The 18,841-nt window shown below is 41.3% G+C and overlaps 1 protein-coding gene across 2 annotated transcripts in view; it reads left to right on the plus strand.

Moving 5' to 3' along the window:
• Window positions 1–18,841, plus strand: part of LOC112120431 (protein HIRA) — a 60,216-nt gene that overhangs the window by 10,909 nt on the left and 30,466 nt on the right. The window contains exons 2-11 of one of the 2 annotated variants that reach the window (XM_026656911.2): window positions 2,134–2,165; window positions 3,920–3,977; window positions 5,424–5,534; window positions 6,314–6,404; window positions 6,932–7,026; window positions 9,055–9,150; window positions 10,229–10,389; window positions 12,172–12,339; window positions 15,853–15,966; window positions 18,488–18,558. In XM_026656911.2, the coding sequence (XP_026512696.1) occupies window positions 2,134–2,165; window positions 3,920–3,977; window positions 5,424–5,534; window positions 6,314–6,404; window positions 6,932–7,026; window positions 9,055–9,150; window positions 10,229–10,389; window positions 12,172–12,339; window positions 15,853–15,966; window positions 18,488–18,558 (997 nt within the window). Of the gene's footprint in view, window positions 1–2,133; window positions 2,166–3,914; window positions 3,978–5,423; window positions 5,535–6,313; window positions 6,405–6,931; window positions 7,027–9,054; window positions 9,151–10,228; window positions 10,390–12,171; window positions 12,340–15,852; window positions 15,967–18,487; window positions 18,559–18,841 lie in introns of both variants that reach the window. The other variant, XM_026656910.2, reaches the window with a different exon arrangement.

Below are 18,841 nucleotides of genomic sequence, written 5' to 3' on the forward strand. Positions count from 1 at the left end.
AAATTCTGCATATTTTGTTAAAATAACACAATATAATCACACCAGTTTCAATTATTTTGGTAATTTATTTCAAAATACCTGTCAACAAGTTTGTCTGTAACAATACAGACAACAAAAAAGATTCAGGAAATGTTTTTTGACAAATAGATTCCTTACTAGGCATATTAATACAGAACTTGAGTAATAATTCGTTTAAACTACAATACAGAAACGTATTTCCCGCACTCCTCAGAAGCAATGCGAAGGCTTGGAGGAGTCAGGGGTAACAATTTGCTGAGGGAGAGGGAAGTAATTGCTGGGAAGGAGCCTGGGAGGTTGTTGGATGTGGGTGGGAGAAGTATGGAACAGGGTTTTGGGGGAGGTGGGGTGAGGGGATTGTTAGGGAGTTGTGGAGCCTCCCCCATGCAGACCCTGGCTGACCTTTAACCTCTCCCAATCAGTCAGGCACATCTGCCCTGCACCATGCATCCCTGCACCTCCTCCCCGTCCGTCCCTGCACCCCCACTCCCATTCAACCCCTGCTCCAGTCTGCCCCTCGACACTAGCCCATCTGAACCCCAGTCTGTGTGACTCCCCAGCAGCCCTGTGTGCCCCGCTCTGTCTGCCTCTTCCCCCATATCCCGTGCTTCCTCACCTGGCCCTGCAGGCAGGGTGCTGTGAAGAACGCAGCCTCAGCTCTCTCCCTTTCGGCTGCTGACCGCTACACCCAGTGAGCCGTGGGCTGGTTGCCTCTGTTCTGGTGCAACATCAGTGCTTGGTGGTGGTGTCTGCTGCTTGCCTATCTGCCTGTGTACATTCCCAAAACACTAGAACTTGATTAAATAAACACATCTTTCCATAAATCAAACCTGACTCTGGAAAGTGTGTTAGCACTTATTAGGAGCCTGGATGCCTCTAGACATTGCTAATGAGCTTCACAGCCTTTTGCCTGTAGGTAACCAGTCTGAAGCCAGCTAACTCAGTACGAATTAAAAGTTGTTCCCAACTAATGGATGTTTGGTTCCTATCTGAGATGAGATTGGTGGGTCTCCATTCCATTTCCCACATCACAAACTCATTGTCATGCTTTGCACTAACTGGCAGACTCGGCAGAGAAGCCAACACTAAATGGGCTGTGGAGACTGAACTACTCCTATTGGTCACTGAGGAAGTTCCCTGCCGTTACCTTGTAGATAACTGATGGCTTCATACACCGTTGCTGCTTTTCACCAGAAAGAAATTCACACCATTTTTAAAGACAGTTTAGATATACGCAGATAGCGCCATATATGCAAAACAGCTCATTAAATAATTTGCATAAATATCACACATGAAGTTGCACAGAACTTGGCAGCAAAACTGTACCTGAACCCAGAACCCAGAAGCTGGCTGCTATTGCTTAAGAAACCCTGCTTCTAAGGATGAAGCGGAAATTGGCAACATTAAGATCGCTTAAGCAGCAGCAAGGGTGACAGGGGAAGGAAAAGGAGAGAATTGTATCCTGTTTCCTCAGTTTTTAAAAAGTGCTTAGTTCAAACAATTGTCCTTTGTGTTCGACAAAATTACCTTTCATGGGCAATAGTGTCCCCAGGCTGCAGTTTGACTTTGTAGCCCACAACTGGTCACTCGGTAGGTTGATGGTTTTTCATGATAAACCATTTCTCTACTCATGCATACTCTCACAGATATACTCCTCAGGAGAAACACATTTTATCTGGTAATCTTATGTAGCACACTATAAAATATTTTAATGCCAGTAATTTCAGCAAAGGAAGAGGTATAACCACTTATTTCACAATTGTAGATATTATAATTATGCATCAGAATGCCTAACATATTCATTTTATCTAAACAAGGAGGCAACACGACTGCCAATCAAAGAAACTTCTCAGTGTTTGCTTTGGCTGTAACTCTAATTTTCTTATCATGTGTCCATCCTTTGTTTGGGGGCGGGTTGGGGGCAGGGGATGGAGGTTTGACAGGCAAGCAAAGTGTTGCTGACAATTAGTTTAACAGAATAGGAACTTATATACCTGAGAAAGTTACATCAGTTTAGCTTAATCAGTTTTTAAACTTGATTAGTTAAGCTGGTACAAACCCCTTTAACTGAAATAAGCATTCAGTGGCTTGCACCAGTTTAACTAACACCTTAAGTTAAACCTTTGCAACTTTCTCATGTGGGCAAGGTCAAAATAGTTTAGTCTCCTAGTTCTCTAATCTTAGAGCCTTGAGGATCTGTTTTTTGTTTAATTTTTTTACAGACGTTTGTTTGCTCCCTGTGCTTCCCAAAATATGTGGGCTATCTCTGAAACTTACATGCAGTTTGGCAGAGTAAAGGACAGATGCAAGCACACCCCTCTAAAGAAGAGCCACAGTTTTTAAAGTACAGCTCATGTGTTTTATGTGCTTTATGGGACTTGGATCTGGAAAGAATGCAAGTTGGGTGCCATCCTCCTGTACTTCAGCTTTGCTGCCTGTAGGATGTTACTGGGATCACGTCAGCATTTCAATAAGAATAAAATAAATATTTTTTTAAAAAATTACCCCGAAACAAATCATCATAAACGAACACAAATAAACAGCCTTACCGTAAGCAGCGTGTTTACCTCAACAACAGAAATATCAGAAACTTCACAAAACGCACTACGGGCTTTGCTGTTGCTATCATTTTTATGTGAAAGGCACTCAAATACTATGGTGATGGGTAATAACTCAAATACCTTGGATAGATAAGATGGATAAGTCCCTCTAGTTTTCCCTTTTATGTTTTTACATATCATGAAGATACAGTATAACCATTCCACCAATGTGGGAAACTGCTCAAATATCCAAATCTAATACTCTTGGTTGGCATTTACAGAGTGGTTATGACATCATTGCCCTCCTTTCCACTGGGATGCTGATGATTTTGACATGTGGCAGCATTTTTAATTTTTAAAAAAGTTTAGACATCTTTCAGTTGCTGCATGAAGTTTTGTTTGACTATATCAATCCTTTGTTACTCTTGTTTGTTTTTGTTGAATTTTGCTGCTTGAATTTCCACTGTGTCCACTTCCTATTCAGCTTCCTCCAGCTAATCCTTATTGGCTTCATTGGCCTCATGGGAGGCTGCAAGTTAAAAAATGTTCTCTGCAAAGGTTATTATAACTGTTTGATAGTATGGTGGAATGGAGAGGGTCTAGTGCTTACAGCAGGGATGCAGGCAGGTCAGTGCGGACTGAGAGCCAGAGCTGTTTGTTTCCCAAATTCTATTCCCAGCTCTGCCAGTGATTGGGTGACCTTGGGAGAGGATACAAAAACTAGGATTATTGTCTTTGAAAGGAGATGTGTTAGGGGACCTTAACTGAAGTATTTAAGATTGAATTGGTTAGTTCCTAATCTTTTGTATCCCAATGGGGTGCTTTGTTGTTGTGGTGATAGAAGCCATATAAATAACTCAGTAAGCCTCTGGATATTACAGGATTGTATATATTTAAAGCAGGATTTAAATTGAACTAGATCGTATGAACAATAATATTTGTTGTTAAACAAGCTGAAGTAGGGGGAAATCAAATCTCTTGCTTCAGGTCATCAGTTTGATAGGAGTCAGAAAGAAGTTATTTCCCAAGCTTTACATAATTGGGCAGGTGCATTGTGGAGGAGGTTATCTTCCTTTGAAGCATTAGGCTATTGCAGAGGCAGGATATGATTTGTTCTGGTATGAGAGATCCTATATTCCTGTGAGGTTTTTAATCTAGGTAAGCTGTAGTTTCTGTTATGATGTTAGATGTTTTATACTTTCTGGTCATCTGTATTTGTTATATGCTGATTAGAACTTTTAGAAGAAGAAAATTGCTACTTGACTAACCAGAACATTTGAGGTTCAGTTGGCAGTACTGTATTCTCAGGAACATGGGTCCATCTCAGTGTGTGTTTTTTTCTTTCTCTGTGTCCAGGAAAGCCAATATTTTCAGTTGATATTCACCCAGACGGGACCAAGTTTGCAACTGGAGGACAAGGTATGTTTGCACACTAATGGACGAAGGAGATCTGGGCCATAATAATCTCATGTCCTCACCCCATTTTTCTCATTTTATCCATTTATTTTAAACTCATAATTTAGGAAAATTATCTATTCCCTGGAGATATAAGACCTGAACATGCATATTTAAAAATGCTGTAGTGAATAAATTAGACTTTTATGCTTATGGTGGCAAGTTCATCCTTATTGACATGGCCATATGCTTGTTCTCTTGGGTATCAGTGGAGAATAGCAGTTGTAGTAGTTGTATTGTGTCTACTGCTACTAATATTGGTATTTAATTTCACAGAATTACTTGCCAAAAATCTTCTTGTTCAGACAGGGGTAAAACATGCAGTTTGGCCTTTTATATTGATAGCTGGTAGAAATTGGGATTAAACATTTGAATAAAATTATATATATTTATACACAACATAAATATTTTGTATATTAATATATACAAATAGAATTTGGTAGTGTTAGGGTTCAGTTTCAATTATTGAGTAATGAAACATCAGATAACTTGGCTCAATTAGAGTTTATTAATCAAAGATAGATCAGCACAATACACAAAGGCAAGGGTTAATATCTCATAAGTCTGGATAGAAACTCCACAGTCTTTTCAAACCTGCTCCGAAATCCTGGGCTGACTTCTGCTTTATTTATATCCCAGAGGGTTATGGCTTTCACAATATTACCTAAGATTCACACACCAATTCTTATCAGTTTTGAACATAGTTTTCCAGAAGTCACCAAAACTTATCGGCATCTTATACTAGCTATACCTGGGTACAGGATGCATGCTGGGTAGGTATCAACAAGAGTATCCATTTTCACTCTGATATATTTCCATACTATCCATCCTTAGCATTCTATACCTTAGTACATCTTGTTCCTGACAGTACCTACATGTACCAAGAAGAGGCTTGGCTTAAGTACAAAGGATGCTGGAAGTATGGATTGTGCATTTTGTCTTAGCATAATTATACAGGATTTTGAGAAAAGCTTAACATTAATACACTTCATAGTTATGCAAAACATTAATACAATATATCATATTAAGTATAATGGTGTTGTGTATAAAACTGATATTATATATAATACTGGCTAACAATAGTTTAAATGCCCCCTTTCCTTGAACTTAAATTTAATTTTTGTGTACATGACAAATCACAGTCAAAATATTACTGTTACATACAGTATGACTTTTACTATTTCTGAAGAATTACATGTGATCATCTTAATAGCTTTGTGGTAAATGAAAACAAAGCACAGTTTGAGTACCAGCAAATGAATGTGACCTCTAAAAGTATATCTTTGTGTTAAAGATTTCTAGGGCACCTATTGCTGCAGTATCAGAGAGCCAGTATTTTCTATGAAATTGAAAATGAGTTCAGACAATTTTTTGTTCTCTATAAAATATTGATTTCTTCTTTGTCTTTAGGACAGGATTCTGGGAAGGTGGTGATTTGGAGTATGGCTCCTGTCCTCAAAGAGGAAGATGAAAAGAATGAAAATATTCCCAAGATGCTTTGTCAGATGGACAATCACTTAGGTAACATACAAGGGTTCTCTGTAGGCTTTGAGCCTTGGCAAATTACCTGTTAGTACATCTGCTTCTAATTAAAAAATATAAGTCTCTGTTCAGCAGTAAAGAATATGTGATGTTTTGCAGAGGGGCTCAGAGCTCAGCTCAATGCTTTTTTTAGATGTTCAGCAGAAAACCTTGTCAAGCTATAGAATATGTTTTGGACAGTTCTTCAGATACATCTGGAAATCCCTTGCACATGAGTGTCTTCCATCTAATTTGGTGGGGCCAAAAAATAACTTGTAGAACAAATTTTTGAAAACCAGTAGGATTACAGAGAAGGGCAGGAGAACGAATGAAGAGAGAGGAGATGCCATATAAAATATATTGATTATAGTCTTAAGATATAGTGTATTGAATAAGATGTTCCTTGCTTTTCTTGAAAATGTACCGTTTCCAGGTTGCACTTGTAATTTAATCCAATTTCATTTATCACAAACAATTTCCTTAGTCAGCTACTTTTTCCTCTTTAAACCATATTTTTGTTAAATGTTTTTTAGACAGAATAGGTTGTTGTTGAAACTTAGATAAGTTATTCAACTGGCATTGAAAGATAAGTGCCAACCCATTTATCTAAAGCAGATAGAGTAACTGCATATCCAATCACAGTGGAGTGAGCATATTTAACAAATTCCAAGCATCTCCTGCCAAACTCTGCTTAAAATGAAACCTGCTCTCATTATGGAACCATTTTTTATTTTTTTTTGGCTTTTCATCTTATAAACTTTTTTTTTTCCATTTTCCAGCCTGTGTGAACTGTGTGCGGTGGTCAAACAATGGGATTTATTTGGCTTCAGGGGGCGATGACAAACTGATCATGGTGTGGAAACGAGCTGCGTAAGCATGTTTTTCCTTTTCAACTTGTATTTTAATTTTAGCCGGTATCTCTGTCTATTTTCACAAAATTTCCCCCAGTGCCAGCTCCTTGCCGTAAGAGCTTGCAGGGAGGAAGTCACAGTTGCAGATCAATAACATTGGAAGTTTGTTCTGATAACCTGTGTCTTGAACAATAGTCTGTTTCCATAAGTATGTTCTCTCTTCTGCGTAGGAGGTGAGCCATTTTCTCCATGGGTTTGTAGACAGCTTCATTATTAGACTCTTCAAAGAGATATTTTACATATTAGCATTATCAACTTGCTTCAGGAAGTATAGTAGTATAGAGTATATTTATGTAGCTTTTAAAGGTATTATAAGTTTCACTTTCATATAAAACAGTATTGGTATTTTTGTCTCATTCCCCATTGTGATAATATCTGAGCAGAAAGTAGACTTGTACAGCTATACTATGTTCTAAAACAAACAGTTAATGAGTAACTTGTTGAGGTGGTTTCTGTTAATAACTCTTTTGGTCCTGTTTTAACTAGGTACATTGGACCTAGCACTGTGTTTGGTTCCAGTAGCAAACTTGCTAATGTAGAACAGTGGAGATGTGTTTCAATTCTCAGAAGCCATTCAGGGGGTAAGTGAAAAGGTGTAGAATAAATCTGAATAGAGCATGTTGAAAAAGTATTTTTGTATTCATTAACATGATACTTTTCTTGTTCACAATATAATCAGTTGGTCATAGAACTCTTCACTACACAGCTAATCACTAACTGTTAAAACTGGTTATGAGGAGATAACATCAAGTGTCAGGAGCCTTAAAAGGGGGGGAGAAAAAGGTGGCTTTTATTTAAGGGAGGCAATGTGGCTAGAAGAGGGGACTGGGTGTCAGGATTCCTGGATGCTGTTCCTGACTTTACCATTGATTTGCTCTGTGATGATGAACACATAACTGGGGCAAGTCAGTGTGCTCAACTGTAAAATGTGGATAATACTTTTTTATTGTTAGTATTATCTTAAACTGTGTCTTCTGTTTATTATCTTATTATAGTGGAATTCTATTATTTTGTGATGAATTCTAAAAAGTTGGTTATAAAAAAATGACAAGCATGTGTTAATTTTGTAATTGTCCTGAGGGGCTGTGTGGTTTCCATCAGTGTTTCACAGTGGACTGTGGCAGTGAGACCTTTTTTTCCATCTGGGCTAGAATAATATTGTATTGTGGTATCTCCTGCTGCTGCTTCACTAAGTGCAAATCAGGTCCTTTGGACAGAGGAGATTCTGGTTCCTGTAAACACCCTGGCCATCATGTTTCTATATCTCTCTATCTTAGGTACTTATACAGCCCCCCATTAAGCCATATAACTGTGAGTGCCTCCCAATCTTTAATGTATTGATCCTCACAACACCCTTGTGAGTTAGGGAAGTGCTATAATTTCCATTTTTAATAGATGGGGAACTGAGGCAGAGAGTATGTGACTTGCCCAGGGTCACACAGGAAGTCTGTGGTGGAGCAGGGACTGGAATCCAGATCTTCCAAATCCTGGGCTAGTGCCCTAACCACTGGACTATCCTTCCTGTCTGCATAAAAGCTTTGAAGTAGAAGCAGACAAACCTGCAAGTAATGAATGTCTGTAATTAGTTTCCCTAAGATTTTAGAGCAGGATGAGCACAAGCTGTCAAATAGAGGTCTAGAACTAGTCCTGTGCCTTAACCACAAGACCACCTTTCCTTTCCTTCAGTATATTGTGACCAATTTTGAAATAATAAAAAGACAACTTTGTCTTTTACTTAACTAAAGGATTTGGAGGTTTGAAGTGAAATATGTGGGGAAGGAGATATAAGAGTTCTAGGGCTACCAGCCTTTAGTGTTCTTGTGGAAATGCTGGCAGCCCAGTGGGGACACACTAACAGTATGTAGAAGGATCTCAGCATACATGGCACCCAGCACGGGTTGCAACCTGGCACAGTTTCTCAGATGGCAGTAAAGCTGCTTCTAACTTTCTCTTTTCCTTTTGGGTCCCATATTAAAGATGCCACAAAGATTAGAGGAAACTGGAAAAACAGAATTTCAATAAAAGGAAAATCACCAGGATGGGAAATCTTATTATGGCTGAGTTTATAATCTGATTCTATATTTATTGCTTTTTGTCAAAAGCAAAATAAAAATGTATTTTATCAACTGCTAGATGGTAACAGAATTACATATAATATAACTTGATTGTGCTTATTTAAATGATCTGTCCACAAGTTAAAAAATAAGACTTGACTAAAGAATACCTTGAGGGGAATGGAACAATGAAAAATGGTTCTGCAGGTGAAATAGCTTATGGTTTTTATTAACCATCCTGTAATCAGATATTAAATATAGAAATAATATAAATAATTTGATGTGATATAAGGGAATACTAGTTTGTGACTTAGCACAGCTCCTCCTGAGTGTGGCTCAGTCAAAACAAGGCTTCCTTTTCACTCCCTTGGTTCATTTGCTTTATATGGACCATAGTGATGATAGTTTTACTTTGAGTCTCAAATTAGATTGTGTTCATGCAACATGCATAGCAAGTTCATCTCTGAAACAGGGGCTGCACTAATTGGTTAAATCTATCTGGCCATCAATTTGCAGCTCCAGTGCAATTTGTCACATAGGACTTTTTTTTAATAGATGTCATGGATGTAGCATGGTCTCCTCATGATGCCTGGCTGGCCTCCTGCAGTGTGGATAACACTGTTGTCATCTGGAATGCTGTCAAATTCCCAGGTGGGAACTCTTTTAATTCAGATATGTATATACAAATATAATTATCAGTGACAAAAACTGACTGCTTTTTGTGTCAGTGTCTTTCATTGACTATAAACAGGTAGGGTGTATTTTGGAGCAGGCAACCTGTCCTTACTATAGTGACTAATACCTTGGAATTTGCTCAGCTGTTGTCACAGATGTTGAAAATGAGAAGTGGATCACACCACCGCTGTAAAGAGCTGTTATGTTCAGATCGTGCTGCTGATTTTGCATAAACATCACCATTACTTGTATTTTCTCTTTTGGCTTGTTTTTAAAACATAAAATAAATATTTATATTTTTCAAATCCTGAAGAAGTTCTAAGAATGCCGCCTTTTCCTATTTTCTGCTTTTGTACCTGTTCCACATAGCAGCTATCATCTTTGGAAGCCCATCAAAGCCTCACTTTTAAATGGCTAGAAGAGTTGACGGGAGGTGATACCCTCCCAAGCTAAAAATGCTGTTACACAGTGCTCCCAGCCTCTCTTTAAACAATCTGAGAGGCAAGAGATCAGGAGTGGCTGTTGAACATTGTCCAACATGGTTGTGTAGATACCATTGTCCCTAGGTTAGTGGGCCTGTCAGGCTTAAACATTATTTAATATGTAACCTGGTCATAGATCATGTACACAAATGCCCCAAGTTGAAGCTGTTGTGATGGTTAGTGAGAACAGAGGGAGGAATAAGTGCATATTTTAACTAGGTTCCAATTAAACTGCTGTTTTCTTTCCAGTGCTTGACAAAAGTTTTGTAATAAACTGGTCTCTGCTGGTCTGGATCTATTTATCTCTTGCACAATGACTTCCATTCATTATGCTGTCAGAATACCCTTTTTGTTTCTTGCTTCATTTGTACAGGAAGCTTAATTTGAACATAGGTTGAGCTTGATTGGTACGTTGGTATTTGACCATCCAACAAAAATGTCAGGCTGCTTTTAATATGGTGCTTCAAAAGGACCCTAGAAATCTCCACTAGACTTTTTGTCTATAGTTAAATGACCTTTTTAAGGGAATGGCAGCATCCAAGTGTTATCTCTTAATTTTTTGCTGTGCACAGAAATTCTTGCCACTCTGAAGGGACACTCTGGCTTGGTGAAGGGATTGACCTGGGATCCTGTTGGGAAATATATAGCCTCTCAGGCCGATGACCGAAGCTTGAAGGTGTGGCGGACCATGGACTGGCAGTTAGAAACCAGCATCACAAAACCATTTGATGAGGTATCTGTCGTGTGTTAAGGAGCACATAGTGAACAAATTAAAAAACAGTCAGAATACTTCTGATCTTCAAAGCCCTGCGCAAATATTAGCTAATTAAACAGGACTGAAATGCTTGCTGTGTGGTTTGTGCCTGCTTTTGTCCCACTTGGAGTTCCCAACTGTACAAGCGGAGCTGGCGCTAGGTATAAGCAGACTAAGCAATTGCTTAGGGCCCCAAACAGCTCAAGAGGGCCCCCTATTCACTTTTTATTATGTGTTTTGTGTGTGTGTGTGTGCGCGCGCACAAAAATATTCCTGTGTAGGGCCCCCAATGGGCTAGTACCACCTATGTGTACAAGTTAGCTCTCTGCTTCTCCTGTGACTTTCTGTCCAGAAAGGGGGCTTCAACTATTTGGGAACATAAAATAACTGAGTTCAGACAATATGAACAAACCTTTGTGAATAGCCTGTCTTAACCCAAATAATTGCTTCTGCCTTCCCTTATCCCTGTAAAGAGGCACATTATGCCACACCTTCCCTCCAGCTGCAAGAGCTGGATAGAGCTGCCTATGGAGCACATCAATCTTGCTCTCCTGTTTGCCTGCAGGTATCCTTCCCTCTGCCCATATAGGAGTAGATTAACAAATACAAGGACTCAGTTTTGTTTATTTGTTTAAGTCCTAGCTTTGAAGAGTAATATTTGCACCTTACCAGCACTAAGTGTTTTATAATATGACTGCCCAGGGCATTGTGTTGTGGCTTGGTGTGTTGTTTTAGGAGTTGGAGGGTGGGAAGTGTCTCCAGACAATTGAGATAAAGCAAACAATAGGTGAGGAGGCTATTTCCCAGTTTTTCATTGCACTGATGCCTTTTTAGTTTTAATTTGAATAGGGTTCACATGCAAAATACCTGTAGTCTTAGCTTTATCAAATATTTTTGAAGATTAATCACAGTCAGTGATCTTTTCAGGTGCTAATAACTTTATGAATTGCAGACATAGTAAATTTGTCTATTAGCCTCTGAGCAGGATGCAAATGTAATGTAGTGACTTTGACTAGACTTGCATATCTGCTGTAAAAATATGGAGGAGAGTAAGTGTGGGGTTTTTGTCCCTCCCCTCCCCTTTCTTCCCCCTGCAACAAAATCTGTTTTGTTTGACTGGTTACTTTACTTTGGCTAGGAAGGCAATCAAACCTCTCTGGGGCAGATGCTGGTGCTAATGAATGTTTTGCAGTAAATTTGTAGTGATGTGGCTAGCAATGGTCTTCATAGTCATTGATTTGCTTTCAGCCATTTAGAGTCTGTGAGGTAGTGCATTTGCAAACTTGGGTCTCATAATTTGCAACTGATGTGTTGCAGCCATGTCACTAACCAGGATGATGAATATTTGGTGTACAGTATTCTATAGAATTCTGCATTCTTGCAGATTATAAAGAATGGCATTTTCAGGTCTTCTTTCCATTTAAAAAATTGTCCTGGAGAGCCTCTTTTCAATATCAGTCATTCCCCAGTTTTGCATCTTTTCTGACAATAACCAGATACTCTTATTCACTCTCTAGCTCCTAGGTTACAGCTTCAGAGCTTAGATTGGACCAACCATATGGATAAGGGATGAAGCTCTGAGAATTTAGTGTACTGAAATGTTACCTATGAAATTGTGTTACACTTCTGAAAGAAACAAGAAATCACTCATTGTTTGTAAAATCTAACTTTCCTTTTTCTGAACCCTCAAAAGTTGTGTTAAATGCCCTCTGATCAATCAATCTAGATCCCTTTAAAGGCCTAATGTGTTTTTTTTCTCAGTGTGGAGGGACAACACATGTTCTGCGTCTCAGCTGGTCGCCTGATGGACACTATCTGGTTTCTGCTCATGCCATGAATAATTCTGGACCTACTGCTCAGATCATTGAGAGAGATGGATGGAAAACCAACATGGATTTTGTAGGGCACCGCAAGGCAGTGACAGTGGTGGTGAGTAAATTTAAAGGGTAACGTCTCCTTAAAGTATAGCTTTTAGAAAATATGCTCTTATGTGCAACAGAGGGAAACAGCTGCTATAGATAGATGTAAATATGATAAGTTATTAATTGATACATAGATGTTTAAAAATCTGTCAGTTTAAGGTAAGTTTAGACTTTCACCTGTACAATTTTTTTATTTCATGGATTTGGAAGAAGGCCCGCTGACAGCAATTCTGGGCCCCAGGGCACAACAGTCAATGGGCCCCCTAGAAAGGGATGGCCCAGCGTGGCATCGCCACATGGGCGTGGAGCTGGACCACGTGCGGCGGCTGGTGCACACACAAGCCGTGCCCAGCGAGCTGCTGGCTGCGCTTTTCCGGTCAGGGCTGGATTAATCTTTTGTGGGCCCAGCACCAAACATATCTGTGGGCCCCCAATGGGGCAATGGAGCACCAGGAGGTCAGTTCCCAGAGCGAGGGGCTGGCCGGGGGCAATGGCGCAGGGCATAGCATGGCATGGTGGGGCCAGCCACGCTCCACCCAGCCCAGTGCAAGGGCACTGTTTACAGTCCAGCAGCCGCCAGATGCACACTGACCCACCTGTATGTCCCTTCCCTCAGGGGCCGTGCCACACAGCCCCCCCACCCAACATCCCTGACTCCCTACGCCCAGCGTCCCCCTGCCCAGAGAACCCCCCACAACCCCCACCACCACAAGTGCACAGTACCCTGCACACCACCACCCCTGCTCAGAGGCCCCCCCATCCACAGCCCCACCACAACTGCCCAGCACCCCACACAGAACCCCCACTCCCTAGCACCCCAACACACACAGATCTGGGCCATAGTAAGAGCTGTTCACAGAACCCAGACCACTGTGGGGAGTCCTGGATCCTCCACCATGAGGGTCACCAGCAGGAATATGGTGGGGGAGGCAGGAGCTCCTGGAAGGAGGTGGGTTTACAGGCCCATGGGCCGGGCGGCGGGGGGGGGGGGGGGGGGGGGGGGGGAGGTGTAGGCATTTTGGAAGGGTGGGAAGCTTCAGTTTCAGATTTTGCTCCAGGCCCCCCACAACCTCTATCCTTAACACCACAAGGAGCACCTACACTGACCAGCTACATGGGGCACCAAGATGGAAACACAACTCCCCACAACATAGAGCTGTGAGTCCCTGTGTCACTGCACACAGAGAATTGCTTCTTCCTGTTCACTTGAACTTAAAACACCTGCTTTCCATTAGGTCTTTGCACTATTTATATTTTCCAGAGGAAGATCTGCAGGTCTTGGATTCATACACTTGCACCTCAATGACATTAATAATGTCACTTAGTTAATAGCACCACCTTACAAGCCACCTTGAGTGAGGGACAGCACATAGCTGTGATTCCTCGTGTTCATATCGGGTACTGAATTGTGACTCAATCACTATTTGGTCTCTTCCTCCCCTCCCTCTTGCTCCATAGGGGAAGTAAGCTGCACAAGTCCTTTTTCTGGTACAACTTACTTTCCCCAAACATGCTGTCTTCCCTGTACCCCCCTTCCCCTCTCTCCATGTGCAGAATTGTAAGGTGATGCCTTTCTCATCTCTTACTTCTCGCTGTGGGCACAATGTAGGCAGCTCACAACGGAGCTCTTAGAAAAGGGCTGCCCACACAAAGAAGTGGAACTTCTACACTCCCCATGTATCCTTTGCTGACTTCAGGTACAGCCTTGGAGCCAATTATATTAACATTTATTCATATTAGTACAATTGCTAGAAAGCAGAAACAGGAGAGAACTGACCAATGCCATCTCTTCCTCATCACCTCTCTTCTAGTTTCATATTTAACACCTTCCTCCCCCATCCAAAGAAAAGGTAGCGAGGCTAGAACTAATGTGTTTCCCTCAAGCCTGCATTCTTTACTCAGGGCCAAATCTCCTTTGAAATCAGTGGGAATTGTTTGTCCTGGAACCTGTTTCCCCCTGCCCGGCCTGCGGCTTCTGCTGGGGCTCTGGGGCTTCCCCGCCCAGCACGGCTTCTACTGGGGCTCAGGGCTTCCCTGTGCGCGCGCGCGCGCACACACACACACCCACCGTGGCTTTCCCCTGCCTGCCCACCCATCTGCCCGGCGGGGCTTCTTCTGCCCCCCCCCCCCTTTTTTTTAAATTTCCTGCCCACGCTGCAGCAGTGGTGACTGGGCCCCCCCCGGGCCCTTTTAAATTACCTGGGCCCCTGAGCAATTGCCCCCTTTGTCCCCCCCAGTGCTTCTCAAATGCGACCACAGTGGCTGCATGCAGCCACCAGGAGCTTTTCTTGCGGCCACAGCTTCCTGGGCAGTGACTTAAAGGATCGGGGGAGGGAGCAGTGGACTCTCCCCCAGGGTCACCAGCAGGGGTTGGACCCTGACCCCTTGTGGAGCCACGAACACCGGAGAGCAGGCAGCCAGTGAGTTCCCACCTTCCCAGGGGCAGTGAAGCTCCAGCTTTGGGCTTCAACTCTGGGGTGGCAAGCTCCAGCTTTGGGCTTCAACTTTGGGCTTCAGTCAAGGGCTTTGGGCTCCAGCCCTAGACCCCAGTCATGTGGCAGCAGGTGCTGATCCTTGGCTCACCACCACCCCCACTTCGCCCCTGGCACTCACTGTCTCCCTACCCACCACCCCATCCACGGCTTAATTTGTCCCCGGGCTTGCCAGGGTTGAGTAAGTCTGCTGTGAAAATTCATATATGTATGTTTGTTAATATAACTTTTCACAGCCTCACAACTAGCTAGTAAGTCTGCTGTGAAAAGTGATATTAACAAATATTACTTTTCACAGCAGCAGACTTACTAGCTAGCAAGTCTTTTTTTTAAAAAGCAACCAAAAAAGCAAAAGAAACAACAAAAAAAGACAAGAATGTGCAAAGCACCTTATTTGTGTTTCTGTTCTGTTTAGATCCAGTAAAGGCTAGAGACAGCTGTACGTTGTTTGTTGTTGAGTCTGCAAAAAGAAACTCTACATAAATAAATTACGATGATTTGGACATGTATATTTGCATATTTATTTGTTTTTCCTAAAGTTAATTAAGTATTTTAGGAAAAATTGTCACCAAAAAAACTGTTGTGAGAACCCCTGCTCTCGGTCACCAGTTCAAATCCAGCCTACTTCAGGTGTGGCCAAAAGTTTACCTTCCAAGGCCTCTTCAGTGGCCTGTTTGAAATCAGTCTGGTTCCAAATGAGCTGATGTTCACATCACAAAACCAATACAGTTTGGTATTCCTGTTGGTGCACTTGTCAGAGATGCCAAAGACTGAGTTGACTATGGAGACGAAAATACTCTGACCTATAGAAGGTGTCCTTCCAGCTGAAGGCTGAGACACATTAGGTAGGCAGCGTGAGGAAACCTACATTGCTTTTGTCTGTGCTGAACGTGTGATGGGGACTTTGTTTCCTAGAGAAGTTAGCCTGACATTGTTTGTGAGCATTAAATTAACTTAAAAACCTAAAGACCTCCTAAAAATAATTCATTGATTGTAATATACGTGGGATTTTTTTTTCTGTCTTTTAGAAATTCAATCCAAAAATCTTCAAAAAGAAACAAAAGAATGGGAGCTCCACCAAGCCAAGCTGTCCCTACTGCTGCTGTGCTGTTGGCAGTAAGGATCGGTCCCTTTCCGTCTGGGTAAGTTTCCTTTGTTGCTTTCATTGGCTGATGTGATCACTTGGACAACTAGGGGACTTAGCACAGAGATCAGGTGTACAGAATTAGGATCTTACATTTAGATACGGTTTTTATTGGCCACTCTGCCTGTTATCAGGGGATTGTAGGAAAACACTGGACTGGAATTATCATGAATTGTTTTAGAAATGATCACTGAAATGTTTTTAAAAATTATATGAAAAGTTGATTATATCTTTAGCCACAATTTCTAGTATATTCAGGTAAATCTCCCATTGATTTTTGTAATTTTTAAGCTTGAAGTGATTTATTCTAGATCAAGTTTTGGGGACTGAGGTCTCTGATGTTTGGGCCAGAACAGGGTAGGCAGTACAGTGTCCCAGATGAAGCTAGGTGGTGGATGCTATCTATGCTCTCTCTCCCTCTATTAAACTAACTTAGGGAAGCAAAGGGCCTAGGGAATCCAGTTCCAAGGCCTGATGGTACATGAGGGACTAAGAGAGTCAGTGATACAATATGTTGCTGTTGTCAGAGAAGAGGAGCTGGTGCCCAAATTGAGATCCACTGAGCCTGATTTGCAGAAGTTCTGAGCACTTACAGCTGCACCTGAAGTCACTGGGAGCTGTGCTTTGAACATATGAAGTGCTATAATAATGCCCCCCATCTGTAAAATTGAAAATATTAATACCAGCTCACCCTAGAGATGTATCCTGAAGATAAATCCGCTAATGATTGTGAACTACTCAGATGCTATGGTGATGAGTGCCATAAAAATGAGGAAATTAATAATAATAATTTTGTCTTTAGAGCAGGGTTTGAATAGTAAGCAGTAAATAAGCATGGGGCCATACATTGAATGATGAGGATAAAAAGGCATATTGAATAGCTACCCATTCAGTGAGCACTGTTCAATCTATACACTGAATGATGCAGGAGTATTCTGTTACCATGGCTGGGAAAAGGAATTGACTTGTCCTAACAAACCTGACCCAAGGCCACTCACTTTATCACAGGCTCTGACCTCTTGTAAGAGAAACAGTTCCTTCCTCCTATCCCATATTCAGCATATCCTACCATGGAATCTGGCTTCCCCTGAACTTGCTCTGCAGAATGCAAGGAACATAGTTAGCACAGCCTAGCTGTTGCTGGATTGACTGATCCCCTGCCTGCTTTGTCCTGGCCTCGGTCCACAGCTTCTGCTGTCAGCCAGTAAATAGAGGCAGGGTAGAAAGAACTTAAAAAAAAAAAAAATCCAAGTCTTCAAACATCTGGTTTGGCTTTTATTGTAAAGTCTAAAGTAAAATTGTATCTTCAGATTGTGGCTGAGGGTAAAAATGGTTATTCCTCCACTTTAATGTAAGATTGACTGGTTTGGAAGCTGTAATAGGGCAGCGAATCAGCTTAAACAAAGTGTATGGCTTCACAGTGAGGGACATATCCCAGAACACGTTAGTTGCTACCTGCAATTCCCTGTTTCCTTTCTAAGCAGCCTAAGTGTGATATTTATCCATCAATCACTTAAGTGCATAACAGTAAATCTTTCTGGCAAAAATACCAAATAACGGGTGTGTTGTTAATCAAAGTGCCACTTAAGTATATTCTATTATAGCTCCTAATGGGCCCAGCAGAAATTGGGATCTCGTACTAGGCACAATAAAGACACATAGTAAGAGAGAGCGCTTGCCCTGAAGAGCTTACAGTCTGAATAGACAAGACAGATAGATGGTGGGAGGGGAAACAGAAAAGAGGTGAAATAACTTGCTTGGGGTCACATAGCAGGTCTGTGGTAGATCCAAGATTAGAACCCAGCTCTACTGAATCCCAGGTAACCTCATTATCCGCTAAACCACACTACCTTCTCCTACTTTAGCTTCAGTTAGAGCCAGGTATCTTAGATGCTAAGTATACTGGCTGAGAATTAGAGATACTGTACCTCTTTGTTTTTTAACAAGTTATGGGAAATTCTTTTGCTTATTCAGTTCTTTATTGTCGTATCAAGTTGATCCATAAATACAGGGTTGGCTGCTCCTCTTTAGAACACTTGGTAGTTTTCCTTTGTTGTTGACTGGCTTTCCTTACTTACACATTGATAGTCTGAAAGTGAGCACATTACCCTGAGCTATGTTCTGCCTTTCTCTTATGTTGCCAGTGAGCAACCTCCTTTTCTCAGTTAAGGTTGGAACAGAAGCTCTCTCCAGGGTCTGGAATTACTTTGCAGTTGTAGAGCTCTCTACCAATTCAACAGAGAGAGGGCTACATTGAGCAGAAGATTCAATCTGTTTCAGAAAGTGGGGTTTGAATGTCGTACAAACTTTTGAGGGAATGGGTTGTGCTCTGTAGAGAAATGACTAACTCCAGGTACACTCCAAATCTTACATCATCAAGCATACAGATAGCATTCCTGGTCACAGGTTTCAGTGGTAGCCGTGGTCAAGAGGTAAGATTAGACTCTGGAAGAGAATGGGATTATGTGGTTGTGCATAATATTTCTAAATTTCTGTCTCCTGTATTTTTCCATTTTAAGCTCACATGTCTGAAACGACCTTTAGTTGTCATACATGAGCTGTTTGACAAGTCTATCATGGACATCTCATGGTAAGATGGCTTTTTCTTTTGTACAAAAGCTAAAACAAAATATTGTCTACTTCTGTACCTATCTGTTCAGTGGAAGTTTTTATTCTAATACATTGCAACACTGCTCACATTTTGAGCATAATTTGAGCACCACATCATGTGATCTGAAGTTTTTGAAGTTGCAGCAATATCTTTGTTAACTCCATTAGTTTTGACTCCTCTCTGTTATTCCAAGTACCAAATAGGCACTTAGTGTCTCTAGAAGAGATGAAAATGTACTACATAAAAATTCAAATTTAAATAA

Source organism: Terrapene carolina, unplaced genomic scaffold (assembly GCF_002925995.2).
Source record: "Terrapene carolina triunguis isolate 2854851 unplaced genomic scaffold, T_m_triunguis-2.0 Scaffold234, whole genome shotgun sequence".
NCBI classification, from domain to species: domain Eukaryota; kingdom Metazoa; phylum Chordata; order Testudines; family Emydidae; genus Terrapene; species Terrapene triunguis.